This window comes from Typopeltis vanoorti, chromosome 22, assembly GCF_054136105.1.
Source record: "Typopeltis vanoorti isolate ZY-2024b chromosome 22, IOZ_Tvanoo_1.0, whole genome shotgun sequence".
Lineage (NCBI taxonomy): Eukaryota > Metazoa > Arthropoda > Arachnida > Uropygi > Thelyphonidae > Typopeltis > Typopeltis vanoorti.
In genome coordinates, this window is record NC_143570.1 from 58,518,133 (window position 1) to 58,541,839 (window position 23,707).

At 34.5% G+C, this 23,707-nt stretch overlaps 1 protein-coding gene across 2 annotated transcripts in view; it reads left to right on the plus strand.

Annotated features, from left to right (window-relative positions):
- Positions 1 to 23,707, plus strand: part of LOC150094439 (aladin-like) — a 401,031-nt gene that overhangs the window by 177,591 nt on the left and 199,733 nt on the right. For both annotated transcript variants that reach the window (XM_090412342.1, XM_090412343.1), the window contains one exon: positions 13,207 to 13,268. In XM_090412342.1, coding sequence (XP_090268468.1) covers positions 13,207 to 13,268 — 62 coding nt within the window. The remainder of the gene's footprint in view (positions 1 to 13,206; positions 13,269 to 23,707) is intronic.

Here is a 23,707-nt window from a genome sequence, read left to right on the forward strand (position 1 = left end):
TGGTAATAGCTTGCCTGATTCTGACTTACCAATGCACAAAGCATTGCTTGAATTAGAATTAAATTTTAGAGACATTTCTGTTATCTCTTGCATATATGGGAAAGACATACAATTCCTCTACGCGGTCCTTAATGGTGCAGCTGAAAAAACAAATTTTTAAAGATCAGTACAAGAGAAAGTCAGCAAGATAGACAAGGGAATTGGTTCCAGCCCGAAGCACTTCCTAAATCTAGACTACGTTCACGTGAAAAATAACATACATACGACCTTGAGAGGGGGAGTCAAATTATAGCCAGAGAGAATTAAAGTTGATTGAACTAGCCTCAAGCAATGACTACAACTCTCGGTGTTACAGCTGTTCAGTTAAGGAAAATAACATAAAGGTGCAGTTTTAAGGTTTTAACGATAAATGATAAAATAATAATATCAGAATAAAATACTGTATATAAAGAAAAGAGATAATATTATTACAGTGATCATGACTATCATAAGTTGTTTTTCAAAAATGAATTTTTTTATGCATCTTACTGATTAATTTGAGGTACTAGTAATAGCTATTTGCATACCTTTTTAAATCTGGTATTGAGATATTTTGATGAAATTAGAAACCTTTTTGTGGTTTGATGCCTACTTGCAGAAGTTTTGAAAAACAGATAGGCATGCAAATCACATTAATAAACCTTGCCTGGTTTTTTATTGCTTCTTTTTTGCTTCCAGATTTATTTATTAATAACTTCATTTATGATGTTAACTTTCTGTTATATTTTTTGTATATGTTATAAAAATAGGGGTGCTTAAGGGTCAAAGCTGTATAACTGAGAGGAGACCTCCACATAGCTTTTAAAGGAATGCAGAGAACCGACCAGGACTTCTGATTTAATGTCCAATCCTCACCTTCTCGTGGTGCACCCTGTTGGGTATCTACTTGGATACTGAACGAACGAGGATGGGCTGGCAATTTGGGATTTAGCCGGCCAAATTGTGTTCTTATTGGTTAAACCAAAATAAAAAATGATGGTACAACATGACAAAATTTCATGCCGGCTGGGGCGTCGCCCGGTTAAACAAGGCCCCCGTTGTTTTCGCCAGGGAACCAGGGTGAACATCGAAAAGTCAGCTACTGGAACAAATCTGAAAACAAACCCCAACCCAACATCACCAGAGTTAAAGATCGGTACTATCAACGTAAGAAGCCTGAATGGCAAAGAAATGGAGCTAGCTGAGGAATTAGATAAGTACCAGATCGACATAAGTTCCAGATCGACTGAAACAAAAAAGACAAAAACTGGTGAGATCTTTCTGAGCAATAAATACAAAATGTTATATTCAGGCAATGACAATCAAGGAAAAGAAGGAGTAGCCATAGTATTCAACACAAAATACGAGGCTAATCATCTTGAATGGCAGTCAGTCTCAAGTAGAGTAATGTGAGCAAATATGAGAATGGGGAACTGGACAATGAGACTTATTTGTGCCTGTGGTCCCACAGAAGGTTCTACTAAGGTAGAAGTGCAGGAATTTTTTGAGATTCTAGAGAAAGCTACTGACACAATGAAAAAGGAAAAGTTGGTCCTTGTTGAGGATCTAAATAGCAGAGTAGGAAGTGATTGTCAGACATACAAAAATGTTTTGGGAAAATTTGCAGAAAAAAACAAAGCTAATAATAATGGCAAATATGTGTTGGATTTCTGCTCAGGACATGGACTGGTTATTACTAACACCATGTACCAACATAAAAATGTGCATAAATTCACATGGAGAGAAGAGGCAAGGAATAAGAAAAGTCTCATTGACTATATTATTGTTGATAGTGAGGTTTTCTCCCTGGTGCAGGACACCAGAGTGTACAGAGAATTTGAAATTGGAAGTGATCGCCATTTAGTCTTGGGGCAGGATAAAATTGAATTTCATATTGAAAAGAATAACATGTAAGAAAGTTTTAAAGCGAATAAAAGTTGAGCAGCTCTCAGATGTGAACTGTAGACTAAAATACACAAAGATTATTGAAGAAAAAATGAAAGAGTTTGAGAACAGGAATCAAACCTTGGAGATTCAGTGGCAAACTCTGAAGAAAACATTGATTGATTCTGTCAGAGAGGCATGTGGTGAGGTTGTCTGTAAGGATAGAAAAATTAGAACTCCATGGTGGACACAGGAAGTTTTAAAGAGGAAAAGAAAAAGAAGGAAAAGAAGAAAGCATATCAAAAGTTCCTGTCAAATAAGTCAGCTTGTGCTCTTAGAGAATATAGAGACAAATATAAGAAAGCTAAACACTGTAAAACTAGCTAAACAAAAGTCATGGGAGGACTTTGGCAAGAATATAGAAAATAAATATCAAGAAAGTGGCAAAATATTCTGGAGGTTGTTGAAGAAGCTTAGGAATGGAGGAAAGAGTGCTAAAAGGAGTTAGAGATGACAAAGGTGACATGAAAACAGGAGAAAAAGATATCCTTGAAGTATGGAGTAATTACTTTGAAAAACTGCTAAATGAAACAAGCAGTGATGACAGCACAGTGGTAAAAAACACTGCCCAGGCATGCAGTTTTTCTACTTCAAGTATATCCATACTTGAAGTAGAAAAAGCCATCAAAGGCTTGAAATGTGGAAAGGCAGCAGGAGTAGATGATATTCGACCAGAAATGCTGAAGTATGGTGGTATATGAGTCTTACAGTGGCTGCACTGCATAGTTCAGAAAGCTTGGACAGAGGGAAGAATTCCCGATGATTGGAGTAGAGTTCTCATACTCCCCATATATAAAAAGGGAAATAAAACTGAATGTGAGAATTACAGAGGTATTTCCCTACTGAGTGTTCATGGCAAGATCTATGCAAGTATACATGAGAAATGGTTGAGAAGAATTGTGGAAGAAAAGCTTGGTGAAGAACAAGCTGGATTCAGGCCAAATAGAGGCTGTCAGGATCAGATCTTCACTTTACGACAAATAGTCAAGAAAGCATGGGAATATAATAAAGATCTGTATTTAAGTTTTGTCGATTTGGAAAACGCATATGACAAGGTGCCAAGAGAAAAGCTATTCGATACGCTACAGTTATATGGTGTCAATGGGGCATTATATCAAGCAATACTTAGTCTTTATTTGAGTTGTAAGTCAGCAGTTAGAATTGAAGGAAGTACAGGAAGATGGTTTAATGTTAAATCTGGTGTGAGACAAGGATGTACATTATCCGCTCTGTTATTCATTATCTATATGGATCACACTATGAAGGAAAGTGGTATTAAACCTGATATCAAACTTCGAGATGTTAATGTCAGCTCTTTGCTTTATGGGGATGATGTTATACTTCTAAATAAATCCGCTACAAGTCTGCAAGATTCTCTGACTAAATTGAATAGCTGTTGTAATAAATATGGTATGAAGGTCACCAATAAAAAGACAAAGACAATGAAAATAGGCAGAATCATTGAAAATGTCAACTGTGTTGTAAATGGAGAACCTGTGGAACAAGTAAAACATTTCAGGTACTTAGGCACAATTTTTACTGAAGATGGTAAATTAAATATAGAAATAGACAACAGAATCAGCAAAGCTGGTATGGTAGGAAGTCAGTTGAATAAATTCATATGGAATAAGAGAGAAATTATTCGGAACACTAAATTAGCTGTATACAAGATAGTGTTCAAATCAGTATTAACTTATGGATCTGAATGCTAGATCAGAAGTAAAACACTTGACCAAAGACTAGAGACCACAGATATGAGAGTCCTGCAAAAGATTAAAGGCGTGAACAGATGGCATCAATGGCAATATCATATTAAAAACGAGGATATTAGGAAAGACCTTGACTTTGTCAGCATCCAGGAATGCGTTAGCAGAGCTAATCTCAGGTGGTATGGTGACTTAAACAGAATGGGCGAAGAAAGATTAGCAAAACAAGTGTTCTCTGCTGAATATGATAATTAGAGAAATTTTTTCCAAACTTAACTGTTCTAGGTAAGATTTATGCAGTGTGCACTGCATAAATCTTACATACTCAATCTTACAAACTGGCATCGGCTATGAAATACTCCCCAGCTTCAACGAGTATGGCTGTATTAATTGCAAAAGATCTGGAAGACGGCCACTCTAAAACCAAGTATAGCCTGACTGCTCTTTAAGTAATTTTATGGTTATCTGCCTCTAGAGTGTGCTTTGTTAGGATATCAGTTCCTTCTTAGTTACAATTTGATCTGTTTCTACAACTATCTAGTTGAGTGCTATTCGTTTGTCATTGTAATTAGTGCTCTGAAAATCCTGGGTAGAAAACAAGTGAAATATTAGTTTAAGATCAATGAATTAATTATATGTTTTTCTCTTGGTGTTGTGTATACTTTGAAGCACTGTTATGAATGAGATTATCGTCTCTCTCATTCTGATACCAGTTTTAATGACACTTTCTTTCATAATGTGATCCAAATAGGTGATGAATAAGAGTGAAGATAGTGTACACCCTTTCTCTTAGACCTGAGTTCACATCATGCTATCTTTCTGTACCCACTTCAATTCTAGTTGCCGACTTAAGAACAACAACAACATAAATATAGGATATGTATTTCTCTGTGTAATGTCCTTTTTATACATATAATTGTATTACTTTCTCTTGGCATTTTGTATACCTTTTCCAGATCTGCAGTGAATGATATTATTAAATACTTAAAAATACTTAAATTCAGATGCTGGTTATATTACCATGATTTCTCAGCTATTTGTCTTAAAGTGAAAATCTGATCCTCGCCACCCTTATTTGACCTGAATTCCACGTTGTTCTCCACATTTCACTTCCACTATCCTTCAAAGTAATTACTCTAGACATCCAGAATATCTTTAGTTTTTGCATCATCTTTGATTCCTTTTCCATACTGTTCCCTCTGTTTCTAGTCTTTTTCCAACAGCTTCTAGAACATTTTGCCACTTTCATGATATTTATCTTGTTATCCTTATCACAGTATTACCATGAATTTTGTTTAACCACTTTACACACAGCTTAGCTTTCTTACATTATATACTTGCCCTGTGCATTCTTCTTTTCAGGACTACTGCTATGAGTGCACCACGAAGTTTGGTGTTTTTATTTCTGATAGCTTCACTTTATGCCTCCCTGACTGAATCAATTTTTTCGTTAGTCTTCCACTGAGTCTCCAAGGTATGGGATATTTTGACATTTTTTTCCCCTTGAATAATATTTGTATATTTGAGTTCTATAATTCACCTCTGTAGGTGTCTTGACTTTGATTCTTTTTAAGACTTTCATATATGTTTTTATTTTCAGTATGAAATTCATTTTGATCCTGTTCAAAAATAGTGATCATTTTCTACTTCAAAGCTCCTGTATACTCGTCTTGAATTGTCAACATTGATATACTCAGTGTGAATTTTCTTATTACTTGTGTTTTCTTTCCATCTTTATTTGTGCATATCTATCTCATTGCTCTTAACTCAGTTCTCTTGAAAGTGATGAAGGTCATCAACAACTAGCTTCTTCACTACATAGAGACCCATCATTTAATATGCAATTACCAACATGGATTCTGCCGTGTGTGGTATATGGCAGTTAGGTTCCAAGAAATGAAGGTAATTGGTGTGTGGAGATGTGCATATGAGGACAGATTGAGGGACTGTGGTCTTCAAAGTTTGAGGAAAAGATTGAGAAGGATGATATCACAGAAACATAACAGAAACATTTGTGTCTATACTCTAAGAGGATCTTAGAGTATAGATACAAATGAGAGTTTGCAGTTTATAAATGGTGGAGCTTGGAGTTACTCCTGAAAGCAGCCTAAGGAGGACTTAGGAAGCTTGTTAGGTCCAAGTTCACATGTTTCCATTAGTGGTGTGTTTTTAGTAAATGTGTTCAAGGAGAGATGTGATGGACATTTAATTATAAATGTCTAAATAGACCCTCCCTCAGCAAAGCACATTCATAATACAGTAAATGTTGCTACAAATACCTAAGGACCAGAGACATAGTTCATTATAATGGTAAGATTTGGTATAGTGAATTTAGGGTAAAAATACCAACTACTGCACTCCATTCCCATGAAACAAAAGAAATCCCAAAAAACAGAACTAAAGAAATCACAGAAAATAGCATAAAAGAAATAGCAAAAAAAATATAATAGGTATTATTTCTGGGAAAATTCCCATGTTACTCCTCTAAAATAAACTATTATTTTAATGGCTAACATAACCTACTTTTGTTTAGGAGTGCCCCTTTTTTTTTACAATGTCATTGGCTTTTTACTCAAATCTTAGGGCATTATTGAAGTGTTCTGAAACTAATATATGAAGAATAACATAGGAGGAAAATTTGGACATACTTTTTTTTGGATGTTGTTTTTCTGTCTCCTTGTCCTGGCGATATGCATTCATCTGCTGTTAAGCTGTTAAAAGGAAGGGGGTTTTTGGGAAAGTGGGGATTTATTTGAAAAAACCCAAATTTTTTATATTATAATATTATTATTAAGGGTGGGTAGAGAGTGTTTGGGAGGGGGAAATGAGAGAATGATCTTAAGATAGAAATTGTTTTTTGGGAAAGAGGAGGGATTGATGGGAAAAAGTCCGGTGGGAGTAATGGGGTGTGAGCCATTTCGACAATGTCATCTTCAGAACTCATGGGGGAAGTTCTGAAAACGATACACTGTTGAAACGGCTCACACCCCGTTACTCCCACCCCTGACTTTTTCTCATCAATCCCTCTTCCCCAAAAAATAATTTCTGTATTCAGATCCTTCTCTCACTCTTCCCACCCAAACACTCTCTACCCATCCTTAATAATAATATTATACATATAAAAAAACCTGGGTTTTTTTCAAATAATCCCCCCCCCCACACATTACTTTCCCTAAATCCCCTTCCTTTTAACAGCTTAACAGCAGATGAAATGCATATTGCCCAGCCAAGGAGACAGAAAACAGCATCCAAAAAAAAGTATCTCCAAATTTTTGTCCTATGTTATTCTTCATATATTAGTTTTATAACACTTCAATAATGTCCTAAGATTTGAGTAAAGAGCCAATGACATTGTAAAAAGAGGGGCACTTCTAAACAAAAGTAGACTATGTTAGCCATTAAAATAATAGCAAAAAAATATTACAAAGGAAATCATAGGAAACAGAACAAAAGAAGTTGCCAGGAATAGAACAAAAGAAATCATAAACAATAACACAAAATAAATCATTGCAAAAACAACATAACATAAGAAGTTGCAAGAAATAAAAAAAAATCATGAGAAATAGAACAAAAGGGAAATTATAAGAAATAGAGCAAAGGAAGTGGTGAGAAATTGCAAAGGACAACAGAACACAAAGGATTGGTAGGAACCGTATATAAAGCACAAAAAGTGATAACATGAGAAAGTACAAATGAAAACAATAATAGTACTTGTAAGAAAGAACCAGAAGAGCAGGAAATTAATGAAATTATGAATTTTGGAATTTACATTTAAATTTCAAAATGTTACATTAGCTAAAATCAATGTCACTTACCTGAAATTTTCATAATAAACTGAATACACTACCAATAATTGTCTGGACATCCCTGTTATTTTAAGTTATGGAACAATCTAGGTTTGTTAATAAGATAAAAACTGTACAGATAGTAGGAAGCAGTATTTCATTGTAGCAGTTGAATACAGGTGGTATGGCAACACGACATGAACTCATGACTGCAAGAGAGGTGACATCATTGGCTGTCACATTGGTGGCATGTCCATACATGCCATTGCCACTCAACTGGAGCATCCAAAATCAATGGATCAACAAATGGAGACTTTCTGGCATCACTAGTGCAGGAAAACACCCAGGGCAGTTGCCAAAAATGACTGACAGGGACAGGAGAGTGTTAAATGTTAAAATGAGTGGCATGCAAAAACCGGATAGAATCAGCACATACAATCAGTCATGAGTTCCAGAGCACCAGTAACACCATGGTGAGCACTAATACTGTACAAAAAGAACTCCATTTACTGGATTTCCACAGAAGAGCACACAAGTCGAACATCACAACAATGAACAAGATGGCTTATCTTGCCTGCTGGAAAGAGCATGCGAACTGGACAATTGCCCAGTGGAAAATGGTACTCTGGAGCAATAAATGAAGGTTTACCTGTTTCCAGTCTGATGGTAGGGTGTGTGTGTGGAGGCAGCCTGGTGAATGCTTGTTACCGCAGTGTGTTGTATCCACAGTAAAGTTTGGTGATGGAGGAGTAATTGTGTGGGGGTACATTCAGCTGGTTTGAAGTGGGACCAGTGGTGGTGGTTGTTGTCCATGGTTATATGAAGGCAGCTGAGCACCTTGATATTCTGGATAATCAGGTGCTGTCTACACTGTGGAGTTTTTATGGAATGGACCCATGTTACTATCAAGATGACAATGTCCCATGCCACAAAGCTGCAGCTGTTATGGAATGATATGAAGAGATGGGTGTTAAACGACTTCCCTGGTCTACACAGAGTCCTGACTTCAGTCCCATCGAACACCTGTGGGACGAATTGGAGCAGCGATTGAAGTCCAGATCATCATCCTTGATCTGTTACTTAACTCAGTGCTGCTTTGATGGAGGAATGGGGACAAATTCCACCTGATGTCTGCCGCACATTGGTGGAAGTCTTGCTCAAAGGGTGCAGGAGGTGGTGGACTTATTCGATATTAGGGTTCACCTGCTGGTATCAATTGTAAATTTCTAAACTGTCCAGACAAGTTCTAAGGGCTGGTGGTGGTGGTTGCATAATATTATGAAGTCCTTGACTTCATGATATATCACATATAGCCTCTTCCGCCATGCCTGCATGCTGAGGTAGCAGTCCTATTCCTAGAATAGGAACTCTGTGGGCTAACAACTGCAAATCTCCGAAAATTTAAATACTTTTCAAGTCGAATAAATACAGAAATCGGACAGACTCTTTGGTATCGACTAAAGCTTGGAAAATTAGGCCACGAATTGACCATTGGAATGTTAAAAACTGTCAAACAGGAAAAGTAGCACAACTAAGAAAGGAGATAGAAGAATATAAAATTGAATTATTTGGGGTTAGTAAAGTAAGATGGAATTGTACTGGTAGAATAAATTTTCCCAGTTGTAATGTGTTTCTTTATTCAGGGATGCCTAATATAACTGATATACATCAATCTGGAGTTGGAATTCTTATGAGTAAAAGATTTAGTCAAGCGATGATTGGGTGAACCAATTTCAGAATGAATAATAATAATAAATCTTAAAAGTAAATTTGGAAGACTAAGAGTTGTTCAGTGCTATGTCCCAGCTGAGACTGCATCCTATGAAAAAAAAAAAATTTACAGTCTGTTTGATAAGACCTTGATAATGATGCATAGTAACAAGAGCATACTTATCATAGGGAACTTCAACACTAAAGTTTGTACAAATGATGAGGGACTAGAGAATGGTATCCCAAGCATGGTTTGGTATTGAGAAATGTAAATGGTGAACTGTTGGTGGAACTGTGTGGCAAATATAACTTAGTAATAGGTGGCACAATTTTCCAGCATAAGAAAATACATAAAGTATTTTTGCCACCTGGTGATGCCCAGGTTACATAAAGTAACCTGGGCATCACCAGGTGGCAAAATACAGAATCAAATAGATCATATTGCCATCAGCTAGAGGTGCAGGAAAATATTATATGTCCGAGATAAAAGAAGTGCTGATATTGGCTCAGATGATCGCCTAATAATAGGATCTATGCAGTTATATATTCAAAAAAATCACCAGGGGAAAACATTTAATAGGCAGAAATTTGATATTGCTAAATTACAAATTGCTGAAGTCTACAGTGAGTTTAAAATAAAGTTAAGGAAAAATATGGATGTTAATTTTGAAGGAGGATAGGATATAAGGAAAAATGATATAGAGGCTAAATGGAAAAAGGTAAAAATGTTCTTAATGATACAGCAGAACATGTTTTAGGATATGCTAAAAGAAAGAAATGGAAACGTTATCAATGGAAACTTGGAGACTAGTGGATGAAAGTAAAAAAAAAAAAAATAAAGCTGAAATTATGCGTGAGAAATACTCCCTAAACGGAAAATGAACTTAAAGACAAATATAAGTTTTTAAATAAAATAGTTAAGAGAATTGCTAGAAAAGATAAACAGCAATGATTTGAAACACTGGCATCGAGGGCATAACAAGCTACAGACAAGTATAACAGTAGATTGTTACACAGCATTATAAGAAGACTTTCTGGAGAAGGTATACAAAAGAATGTCCTAGTGAAGGATCTCAACGAAAAAATTCTAGTGTCAACAGAAGAACAATTGGGAAGGTGGAGACAACATTTTAGTCAAATCTTGAACAATAGCAGTGATAGAATACAAACAGAAATAAAAAAAAAAAAAAGGAATAGATGAATTAAAAATTAATACCAGCCCATTATCTAAATTGGAGATAAAAACTATTAAAGAAATGAAAAATGGGATCGCAGCAGGACATGATGGTATGGGCAGAGGTTCTAAAATCTGACATGGTAACCATCACGGATATGCTCTACCCATTATTCCAAGATATCTGGGGAAAAGAGACATTCCCTAGGAATTGGGATACAGGCATAATAATAAAAATACCAAAGAAAGGAGATTTGGGAAACTGTAATAATTGGAAGGGCATAAACCTGCTATGTGTCATTACAAAATTTTCTACAAAATTGTTCTTTCAAGAATCTTTAATATTTTAGATGAGGGCATGAGAAGAGAGCAGTTTAGTTTTAGGCCAAATAGATCATGTATAGACCACATTAACACTTTAAGAATAATAATTGAACAGTTGGGTGAATTAAATTCTCCTTTATCTGCTGTTTGTGGATTATGAGAGAGCCTTCAATTCCATTGCTAGAGATTGTGTGTAGAATGCACTTCAAAACAAAAGAAAGCCTAGGAAAATAATAAACCTCATACAGGAAGGATATAACAAATTCCAATGCCAGGTACTGCATGATATATATTTGACAACCCTTTCAAACTGTATCTGGAGTGCAACAATTATGTCTGCTATCTCCCTTATTATTTATACTGGTGCTAGATCAAGTTTTAGAACAGACAGCAATAAAACATACCAAAGGAATATCATAGAAAATAAACAAAACTTTGACTGTGCAGATGATGTATGTCTAATTGCTCACAGACATGCCAATATTCAAAACAAACTAACCACATTACAAGAAGAATCACTGAAAGTTGGTTTGAAAATAAATACAAACAAAACAAAAGAAATGAAAATCATTACGAACAACAAGGCACCAAGTACAATTGAAAATAGAAGAATCGAAACTGTTTCTCATTTTCCGTATCCTGGCAGTGTTTTATCTGCAGATGGAGGAGCAACTAGAGATGTTGACATAAGGATTCAAAGGGCAAGAAGTGCATATGCTGAACTTAGTAGAGTATGGAAAATGAAAAATATTCACGCAGATACAAAATTAAAAATATTGTATCTGTATTTAATTTTTATATATTAAAAATATATAAAAATTAAAAAAAATGCATTTATTACATAAGTTCTTTCATATGGATGTGAAACGTGGCTGGTTTCAAAGGAAATACAAAGAAAACTACTAATATTCATAAACTGATGTCTGCGGAACATACTTCGAATTTGGTGGCCACAAATTATTACTAACAAAGACCTCTGGAAAAGAACATATCAGCAAAAAGTAAACCTTGAAATCAGAAAATGAAAATTTAGATGGATTGGACATACACTTAGGAAAGATCATGAAGAAATCTGTCACACAGCCCTGGAATGGAACGCAACGAAAGAGAAAGTGTGGCTATCCTAAAAATACATGGAGGAGATCAACTTTAATAGAAGAAGAAGAGTTTTGCTGAACTAAGACCAATAGCAGGGATGAGGAACCGATGGAAGGCATTTATAGACTCCCAATGTTCCTGATGGAATGTGGGAAAGAAGAAAGTGTATATGCAGTCTGTACCATTAAAATCAAATATAACTTGAAAACTTCAGTATAGTTAGTCAACTTGATCACCTACAATTACAAAGAGGACAGGAACAGAAGTGAATGCACATTAATCAGCATGAAAGAAAAGGGGAAGTTATACACTGTTGGTGTAAATGTCATTTTCTTGTTTGGACAGATACCAAGTGATGATGTACAGCTGAGGAATAAGTTGATGCTACCTCTTAGAACTGTAATTAAAGAAATATTGCATATTATGCAGTACTTCTTTAATTCCAAGTTTAAGTAAAACTTATAAAATTGTTTGGATAGCAGCTGATTATAAAATCAACTCTATATATTAAATTAAAAAATTGTAAATTTTTGATTTAGAATTTGAATTTTTGACTTCAATTTTAATTGTAAAAATCTAAATTTTTATGATCTGCAACATATTTACTGTAGTTTATTAGAAAGATTTCAGGTAAGTGACATTAATTTAAGCTAGTGTTTCTTTGCGAAATGTAACCATTTCTAGATTTTTATAATTTCATTCTTCTCTCATTCTTTCTTGTCTCTTATTATTGTTTGCATTTGGTACATTTTCATGCTGTCATGTTGTGTGCTATATATGGTTTCTGCCAATTCTGTGTTTCTTCTCGATTTATAATTTCCCATAATTTTCTTCTGTTTCCCATGATTTCATTTGATTTATTTTCCATTTTTAACTTTTTCAGTTTTATTTTTGACAATTTTCCTTTATGTGTCCCACAATTTTCTCTTGTTACATTTTTCTCCATTTCCTGATTGTGACAGCATTTCTTAGGAAATTCAGTTCACTATAGGGAAAGTTTCTAGCTTGTACTGTTTTTACAAACAGTAAAAGCTAGAAACTAATTACTAATAGTGAGTTTAAAATAGCATAGACTGTATAGCACATATGTTGGGAATTTTCTGTAGTTCATTATAGTACATCTACCATACTAGCTGCTAATCAGAGCAGTGCAAGGCATATGCAACATTTAACATTGGCAGTGGCATTTCATGTATCTTGTTACATATACATTTCAGTCCATGAAGAATAGTAGGCCAGTTTGTTCCGTGATTGATTTTTAGTTTGCTTTGTGAGTATTTATACTAAAAGTTATATCAGGCAAGTTAAGAGAGAAAATGCTATGATGTTTTCTATAATTATTTAGCAAATAAGCTTTCTATCTTCACTGGTGAAAATGCTTAATATAGTGTTAGACACGAATTTAAATGATTATATCTTAATTGGTATAATTACATCTTAATTATAGGCACAAGCAAGGATGTGTTGGAATTCTAGAAGAGCTTTCAACATACGCAGGAAATAACTTCTGTAAGTATTTCTTCTCTTGTATATAGTTAATGATAAAGAGGAGTTTAAATTACCACCACCACAGAAGATTCATAAGGATCTGATCACTTTAACAAAGCATATAGAACTGTAACTTTGTTATTCTGAAGGTTGAATTTTTAAGTGTTTTTTAAGCTTTGAATGTGGGAAGGCAAAATTAAAAATTTTGGTCATCTTTTCAGTTGATATCATATAGCAATATGTGGCAGGAGAACATGTGATCATTCCTGTAAACCAGTGATTCTCAATCTATGGGTCATGCCTCCTTTGGGGGGGGTGCAAAATACCTAAAGGGGTGGCACAAAGAAAGTGGAAATCAAAGGAAAAACTACTTTAATGAAACTATTTATTGACACAAAAACAATATAAAAACAAAAACATAAAATACACTCTGAAAATAAAAGAATGTATAAAATCCACTGTATTGAATAAACTAGTTACACTTACAGAAACATATCAGTATTACAAAATATACCGAGCAACATTAAAACTAAACAATAACAACGAATCTAAAAATTAATGGCTTCCTTGGACCTGTATTGCAGAGCAAAGCTTTTCATATGATGGTGATACATTGGAAATTGACACTCTTAGTTCTCTTTTTATATTTATTCATGTTTGTTCATGTTTTCTCGTCTGCAGATTGACATTTTGCTAGCCAGTCTGAACTCACATACAAAGGTGCCAGTCAGAATGACCTCCAGAGTTTTTATGCCTCTTTTCTATTGTCTAATTACTGCTTTTACTCTTCTGATTCAAATACTGCTCTGACAAAATGACTGGAATGATCAGTAATGATCATTTCCCACTTCACTTAAAATCCCCTTCACTCAAAATGTGTTTAAAGCAGTCCAAGATGAAAATTCACCATACATTCAGTGGCTCAAGTCAAAAATTGCAGCTTCTTAATCAGTCTAACTGTATAAGAATCAACAAATCCAAAGTAGATTTTGTAAAGGCTAAATGCAAAAAAAACAACTTGCTTTCTGCTAAAATGACAGTCTTGCTTTCTAGTCCTTGGCCTAAGGCTGTTGAGTGTAACTTATATTTTTTCCCTGTTTTCACCCTACTCACATCCTTGATGACTCATGGTAACATGTAAAGATAAGGTTGACACATGTTAAAAAGTCCTCAGGTCCAGTTGTGTTCTGGAATCAACTCTCATCCTGTGTATCACCTAAACATGCTGTTATACTCAGCTGGCATCTACCCAGAAATGTAAGCAAACTTTATCCAGCCTGTCCATAATGAAAAGAGAGATTAAGATCATTCATCACATTATCATTTATCATCATCTCATCATTATTATCTTTATCATCTCATTGCTCTCACTGACTCCTGAAAGTAATGAAGAAGCTGTGAAAGTAATTCCATCACTCTTGCTCCAGGAGTGATATCCTAAATAACTTATCTGATCTTTGGAGAAGCTCATGTTGTTACTCATGATGTTTGCAGGTCGTTTGATTGAGTCATTCTTACCAGACTGCCAGTTATGGTCACCCTCTGACCTTATGTGATTTGTTTGCCAGGTTCCTATATGCTTATTCTTAGCAAGTCAATGGCAAATGGTTTTCTCACATCAGAATTCTTTACCAGTGCAGAAATATCACAGGCTCTGTGTTTTTACCCACGCCCTTCATCGTATACATCAGTGACCTTCTCACTAAATTCAAATCCTATCCACAGTTTTGCTGACGACAATAAATTTTAGTCCTCTTCTTCATTCAAGAAGGCTTGCAGTACTGAAATGATTTAAGTTTCGAGATCTTTCAAAACCAATATCTTTATCACTTATTTCCTCACCACTTTTAAGTGGCATGAAGATAATATAGTAACTTTTAATGCTAATAAAACATGTTCCTGTCTTATTTCTTAGAAGAAAGATCCACCTTCATTTCCCCTTACTTTTGATAAATGCCATTCTCCAGCCAAGTTCTGTTTACCCTTCTTCAGTTGACTTTCATCTAGCCTATCCAGAAACACATCACAATAATAGTCGCCTGAACTTCCAAAAAACGCTACATCTTTCCTGCACAAATCTTAATAATGTATATTCCAAATCTGCTTGACCTTAGAATATTGTTCTCACATTTGAGTTGGCACATATAAAATCTCCCTAAGAATGCTTGATTCTATCCTGAAGAGTGCAAGCTCCTTAATAAATGATATCCCCCCCCCCTTTTCTCTTCTGAACTTTATTCGGTCACTTTTTTCATAGACATTTGTTTTTTCATTGTCTTTTTTTATTGGTATTTCCATGAAGTCTTCATTGAAGTAGACAGTACCATATCTTTAAATACCTTTTTTTTTTTTTTTTTCTTTTTTATATATATTTTCTTGGACTCTACTATACTGAACTGGCAACCACCATTCCTCTACTTTTCTTTAATCATGTGAGAACATCAGCAACCATCAATCAACATCCATACATAGTCAGCTCTAAACATGAACCAGCTTTTCATCCTCTTCCTTCATTCCATCTACCTCTGTTCTCCTGAACAGGTTTATGTGGAGTACTGATGACTTCCATTCAGATACACTGCATTTTATGTTTCAATAAATTAGCTGCTTATGTATCAAGCGATCTTATAATTTAAAAAAAAATGTAAAGAAATTGATATAATCAAATATATTAATCTCCCCCTCCCAATGTTTATAGTAACATAATGCATTTTTTTTTAATCCTCTGTCATGAAATTTATTGTTGTAATTAGTCACTTTTCTTTGTCTCCACAAAGAATATAAAAAATTATGTTAATAAATAATTTTATAATATTCTGAAGTTGCTATTAAAATAGTTGATAACTTAAGTTATCAACTATTTTAATAGCAAAATATGGTTAAACTTGGGCAGTGTTTTGTAGTAGTGACAGAGACAATGCATGACATGTTGATGGTTTTCAAGTTCAGGAACTGCATAGTTTCAGTCAACATATATTCAAGAAATTGTCATTCTTTTGTTTAAATAGATTGAAAATATATAGAAAACTATTTTTCTTACCTGAAAATTTATTGTATGTATTGTTTCATCCTATCTCTGTGAGGGAGAGCATCACTAAGTTTAACTGACTGTTGGATAGTGTGTGCATATGTAGACTCAAGAAGCAGCACAACTAGTCATATAACAGCAGTTGATATTGTTTTGGTTTTTCGTTGTTTGTGAAGATTGAAATGGAGACTATAGATTCCTTTTTAGAGAGGAGAGAGTGAGAAGTTCGCTGGCCTGGTTGGCTGAGTGGATAGCATATCTGCTCTTCAGCCAAAAGGCTGCAGGTTCAAATGCCGCTGTGGGCATGGATGTTTGTGATTGTCTGTGGAAATAGCAGTGGTGGACGGTGGTATATGGCGTCAGTGTAATTGTGGTCTGTTGGTGACTGAATGGTGGAGATGGAGTTGTAGAGCAGGTGCCCTCCCTCTATGAGTTCTTGGACTCCCCTGGAGGTGTCAAATAATAGTAATAATAATAATAATAAAAGTTACAGGAACAAATTCAGAGATTCATAATTGATATACATCTGAAAGTGTTTTCTTTCAAATAGTGAATGACTACCAATTTAGAAATAAGCATTTAGAAGAAAGCCTCTAGTATTGTTTTAAAAGGTTAAAACAGTAGTGCAGTTTGAAAAAGTGACTTCCTTTAATATTGTAGTTTACTCTTTGTTTTCACCCTGCATTTGTTTCCAGTCATTAGATAGGACAATAGAACACTTAGCAACAGTATGTTTTGTTTTCTTCTAATACTGCAGACAAGAAGGAAACTATACAGACAGAAAGGAAACTGATTTCATTATTAATGAAAGGATTGTTTAGAGAATTGTAAAGCCAACAGTTTATCAAGGTGTTTCTCCTGATGGATAACTTTCTGATGTAGGATAAGCTGACAATGAGGTCTACTGAGCTTTCAATTTAAGGAAGGAGAATAATTCGAGAAAAATGTTAGCCTTGAGTCATAGTGAGAGAGTGAGAAACTTATTTTCCAGTTAATTGTATTGAACATATTAGAAAACCAAAATTGTTACTCCTGGAAAGGATTAGCAAAGGAATTTGTTTTCTTTCTTTTGCTGTTAGAAAACCTCTTATATTCCTGGAATTAAATTGAAATTTTTGTGTATGTCAGTAAATGCTACAAGTATTATGTAAATAATTATATTTTGTATAGAAATAGTGGATATTAAAGATCCAATATTATTTCTAAGCTGAATATATGTAGAAACTTCATAATTTTTTTTTATGTTAACCTCCCAATCGGCTAGGATGTATATATATACGTCCAGCAAATCCTGGATACGATTCAGACCACCTGTTGAAAGAACATGGATAAGAAGTGCATTTGACCATCATGTCTGTTAGAAGGTGTGGCAATCTTTCACACTGACGAGAACACTTAACCAGATTACCTCACGTACGTAACTATGTTCAGTTACCCATTGCCAGAAACTCGGTTGCTTGCCATTTGCTCAGTAACTGGAATCTAAGTTATATTAGACTAAATACTTACAAGTTACATTTATTTTTGCCACTTGTTTTATCACATAATTATAGTTTTTATTGCCAGTGCAAAATAAGAGCTCCTTTCATATTTCTTCACTTAATCTTGTATCACTTTGCAAGAACAATGTCACTAACAGTTTTTTCGGCTAATTATTTTAGCCGCCAATACATTTTATTCTTCCAGAACTTGATTCATGATAATTATTTTTGTCAAACAATTATTTTATAAATTCATGAAAATCAGTAATAAATTGAATCTTAAAAACAGAATCTTAAAATTAATACAGACTCAATCTGTTCCAATTTAAGTTATCATTATTTTTTATTCATAATCTTAGTTTGAAAGTTAGTTCACAGATTGCGTGAAGGTTTGCTCTTTTACGATATTACTTTATAGAGAATCATACATAAATCTTGAATCTTATCACATAATGTATAATCTTTATAACGTAATGTAATCTGTTGTTCTTTGTACTTCAACTTTCTTAGTTTCCCCTAATCAATCATTACAAATCGAAATAAACTGCAGTGATGAAGTCAACTGTCATGTACATATTTTCTACTAATTTTGATATTATGCGACAGTTTTGAAGTAGCAATATTTTCCTTACAGTTTATCATTCGAGCCATGTATAAGCGCATGCATCAAAAGTAAAATTTCATTTCCAAAATTTTCACAATGGAATTAAAATTGTATTTCACCTTTGGTTGGCTCACCCCCCCCTCACACACACACAAAAAAAAACTATCACAAACAAAAATACTGCTAGGTAACATGTGTGCACTTTATTTTTGTTTGAATTCGTTATTTTTCCAAAGTTATTGTACCAGATGGCTTTTAATATTCTGATACCGAAATTAAATTGTGATTATTATAAATGAGCAAATTTTGTATATTTTCTCATTTATATTATTTCCTGATAATTATAACTCATTAAATTATATGATATTGAGGAAATCAACATTTAAAAAACAGTGTCATCCTACAGAAGCAATATCAGAATAAAATGTTTCGAATATCTGTAAATCAATCAGAAAAGTGTTAAAAAAAAACAGTGTGTATTCGGCTATTGTTAGGGACTTTTCAGTGTGTCTACTGGAAGTGTGTCTTTCCTCATATTCTCAATGATTTTTGTTAGCTTACAGCTTTCTGCCTGTTACTCGAGTAGAAAGAATATTAGCAAGTACTGTACATGTAAGGTACAATTCATTTCTGAGATGGTAAGTAGTAGCGTCAGTTTCAAAGTACTGATACTTTCCTGTTTAGTGACGATCATCCTTCGTCTGCACAAAGACATGTCTAAGCTACATGCAAAACCATCTTCACAGCTAGAAATATTTCCCTCATCAAGATCAGTAGAGTAAGAAAGCTACTTGAAAGGCGAAGGATCCAACTTTTCTGCACCTCCAGAACTTTTCCATTTTTCACCTCATATAAACAAAATTCATGCATAAGTGCTGTGCTGCACCTTATGCCATTCAAAAGAAGATTGAAATATAAGTAGTACATTCCCCAAAAGAAAGCAAAGTATGGGGTAAAAAAATAAAAGTTCTGGAGATGCAGAAAATTGGAGCCTTTGCCCTTCAAGTAGCTCTTACTCTATTGATGTTGATGAGGGAAATTTTTCTAGTTGTGAAGATTGCGATTTTGCATGTAGTTTGCATGAAGGGAAAAATTCCCTCATAGGAATGTGACTGCGAGCACCCAAATCAATCAATTCACCACATCTCTACTGAGTGCAGTCTTCGTGCATACACAGGTCAAAGAAATGACTTCCTGGAGGCGACACTGCCTGTTATAGACTGGATCAGACAACTTGATATTAACCTATAAGTGTTTTGTTTGTTGAAATTATAAGTTTCTTTGCTTTATTATAATTGTTTGTCACTTACTTTTTATATATATATTTTGACCTAATGTACCTTTATAACTGCATGTAGATTGCCATATGCTAAATAAATAAGTGCATGTTGTTTAGACATGCCTTTGTGTGGAAAATGGGTGATCGTCACTAAACGCATACCAGCCTGTCCACAGTTTCCACTCATAGGTAAGCCAGAATCTACTGAAGATTTTGACACAGCAACATTTTAGGCTTATTCCATCTATTTCTAGATAATAATATTCTTTTCTTCATAGGGGAACAGACTTGCTCTACCTTTATGCTTGCCAACAACATCAGCAAGTTAAGTACAGGCCGCATTCTCACAGTACACTTTGGAGCCCAGTAGATATCATCATAAGACTTGCATTTATAACACTCTTGATTGCACAAGGTATCTTTAAAAAAAAAACTCGAAATGTATTTCTACATGTATGGTCTATAGAATGGATTCTGAACATGCCAATGCTTCGTGATGTTATAACTTAAAAACAATTCAATCTCATTGTGAAGTATTTGCATTTTCAGAATAAAGAGGCATATGATCAGGCAACACATCCTTGCCCATTCCTCAACAAAATTTATGATTTTCTGACGAAAAAAGATCAGAAATTTAGATCACTATATTCCTGAGAGAGAGATGTGAATATCAATGAAAGCCTTATGCCATTCAAAGGCAGATTGAAATGTAAGCAGTATTCCCCAAAAGAGAGCAAAGTATGAGGTAAATTTATGCTTTGTGAAGCGCACAGTGGATAACTTTGGGATTTCAAACCTTATGGGGGAAAGCAGACTGTACACGAACATGATGAATATTTGGATCTTCCATTGTAGCTTAGTAATGGAATTACTGGATCCCTTACTGAGTTACAATGGAAAACTACTATATGTGTCCTGAACTCGCTGATTTGCATTTACAGCATCGTACAGATTGTTATTATAGCATTGTTATTCTGGTGCCCAGAACGTAAAACTGCTTTGTGCATTCATCCTTGTTTTAGGTTGTTCCATTCTCAAGATATATAAATTTTGAACAGTATGAAAACAAAAATATTCCCTTTCAAGGCAATCAAGACAGTCCTTTTCCGGATTACAAGTATTCATAAAGAGATAGCTGAGTGTGATGATTCCAGTTCCTCTTTAAGAGGAAGTTGTTTAAGTTGTTTTTATAACACGCAGAATAATATATTGTTCCTCTCGAAGTACTTTGAGGGAATAAAATAAAAATACAGAGGATCATCAGGACACGTGCCCTCTAGGGTGCCAACACTTTTCTTTTTTTATGTCCACAAAAATTTGGAAATCTATAACACATTAATGCTATATGTAATTAACATCAGAGATAAGACTGAACATGTTTTTTTTTCTCTCAAGCATCCAATAAACTGGGTGATGATGGCCTTGCACTATACTATTTACAGAGCCAAATTCATCTACCCACCTAAATATTTTCATAAGCATTCGTGCCAGTGTTGAAGATTCTAATCCACAACCCAGCCACTTGGTAAAAAAAAGCAGCGACCGTCTCGAGTTAGCTACCCAAGCTTAGTTCTCTCAATCAGGAAAATGATTGAGTAGACTAAGGCCGTTACTTTGTTTTGGTCGGAATTATGGCAGAAACAACTATGAGGAAAGTACATTGTGTGTTTATTTTCCAGTGCTTTGCTATTTGCTGAAAAACGACTTCCTGGTAGGGGAAAACCATCATCTCCGTATGAGACTAACTTATTTTCAGTTGAAAAGCTCTGAAGGTTCTCATAGTACTGCATAGGTTTCAAACTCAGGTTTTCTAACCAAAGAGAACTGTTGCACTCTCCTCACATCTGCTTTAGAGGCAAATACTATGGATGACATATCTCATATATGGGAAACAGATGTTCACCAGCAAATTTGTTTGTTTTGCATAGGAAAGAGCCCTAATTTCTAAAAAGGAATGAAACTGAGATACTTTTTCTATTGTTTCAGAAATCTCATGCTCACAGTTCTTACAGAGCAAAGTTTTCTGGATGAGCTATAAAATCCTCAGTTTTCCACAACTAGTAAATGCAAAAGTAACACTTGGAATAGTTTCCACTTCCAAGTGGAAACTCTTCTAGGACCTTCAAGTTCGTCCTAGAACATATCAAGCTTCAAGTTTTACATTACTTGAAAAGAAAATCAAGAAATATGGAAACTTTCAGAATATACGCTAGTGGCCAAAATTGTGAAAACCTTTTGGAAAAAGTGTATTTCTGAGGTTTGATGGCCCATAACACCACTTTTTTTTTTTGGAGTAATACCATAAAATTATATATCAATGGAAAGATAATTTAATCAAGAATCTAATGCAATAACTTTTATGAAGGATTTTTTTATTAGAACAGCAGTTATAAAGAAGAAAAGTGAAACACAGAAAAAATGAGATATACAAAAATTCTCACAATGTGAGTTAATACTTGATTGGGTAACCTTTAGCGTTAATTACGGCCCTACGACGCCTTCCCATGGAGTGAACCAAGTTTTTAAGTTCTGCAGCTGTTATAATGTGAAACCAAGATTGAATTATTGCTTCTATTAATTGGGCTTTATTGGTGGGTTGCTTCTGACTAACATGTTTTTTTATTCGGCTCCATAGATTTTCGATTGGGTTAAGGTCTTTGCTATTCCCAGGCCATTCCAGCAATGGAATATGATTATCTTGAAACCACTTTTTGCACACAGCAGCAACATGACATGGAGCTGAATCCTGTTGAAATATAAATTCTTCATTATCTTCGAAAAGATCACTTGTAGAAGGCTTCAGTTTGGGCTCAAATATTTTATCTATTTTTGGGCATTTATATTCCCATTAATCACACAAATTCTGCCCACACCTTTTGATGTCATACAACCTAGATCATAACACTAAGTGGGTGTTTCACGGTAGGTGTATGCAAGCAGGATGCAAATCTTCTCCAATTCTCATTACGTATTTTATGCCATCACTACCAAACAGGGAGATTTTGGTCTCATCACTCCAAATAACACTGTTCCATTGTTCCGCTGTCCAGTTAACATGGGTTTTAGCCCAGTTTAATCTTTTCAACCTTTGTTTGAGAGATCAAATGGCTTTTTTCGTTGAATTCTAGCATTTAGATCAAATTCATGCATTCTGCGACGAACATGAAGTTGAGTGCAAGTTTTTGCACTCAACTTCATGCTGTATTGCTATCATCACTTGCTGTTGTGCACTTTTTCCTGCCTCTACCAGTTTGGTTTTGTAGTGAGAGTTTCCTTATTCCTCTTCAAAAATTTAGAAATGCCACCTTTGGTTATTCCACCAATTTTTCTTCTAATTTCTTCATAACTGTAGCCTTGTTCACTTAATAGTACTATTTTACATCACTTTCTGGGTGACCAGTCAACTCTTTGTGCCATTTCTTTAATTTTATTACGTTTTACAAGCTCACTAAATGAAAGAACACAAAAAATACCAACCAACTTGATAGCAATCACATAACACACTGACATATGTCCTCCTCTCAACTCCAATACATGACATCAATAGCTGAATCCTGCTGTGACCTTATTGGCTCATTGCCAAAACAAGATGACACCTGATTGGCTCTCTAAACACTCATGCTTGGCTACATTCAAATGAAGGAAAGCTACTTCATATCGATCTAAGCAAGTTGTGCTTCTTTTTTCTGCTTATTTGGCTATAACTTTTCATAGAATACAGATAATTAAACCAACTTTGTTGCATTACATTCTTGATTAAATTATCTTTCCATTGATATATAATTTTATGGTATTACACAAAAAAAAAAAAGCAGTGTTATTAGCAATCAAACCTCAAAAATACACTTTTTCCAAAAGGTTTCCACAATTTTGGCCACTAGTGTAGAACATATGAAATAGCTTTATTATTATTATCGTTGTTGTTAGTAGTAATAATAGAAATATTTTACTAAATGTAGGATAAAGGGACTTTTTTCATGAGCCTATCAATTTATATCAGAAAACTTATTGTTTTATCATAATTTAAACTGTATTCTATAATAACAGCATAGTTATAATAACAATAGT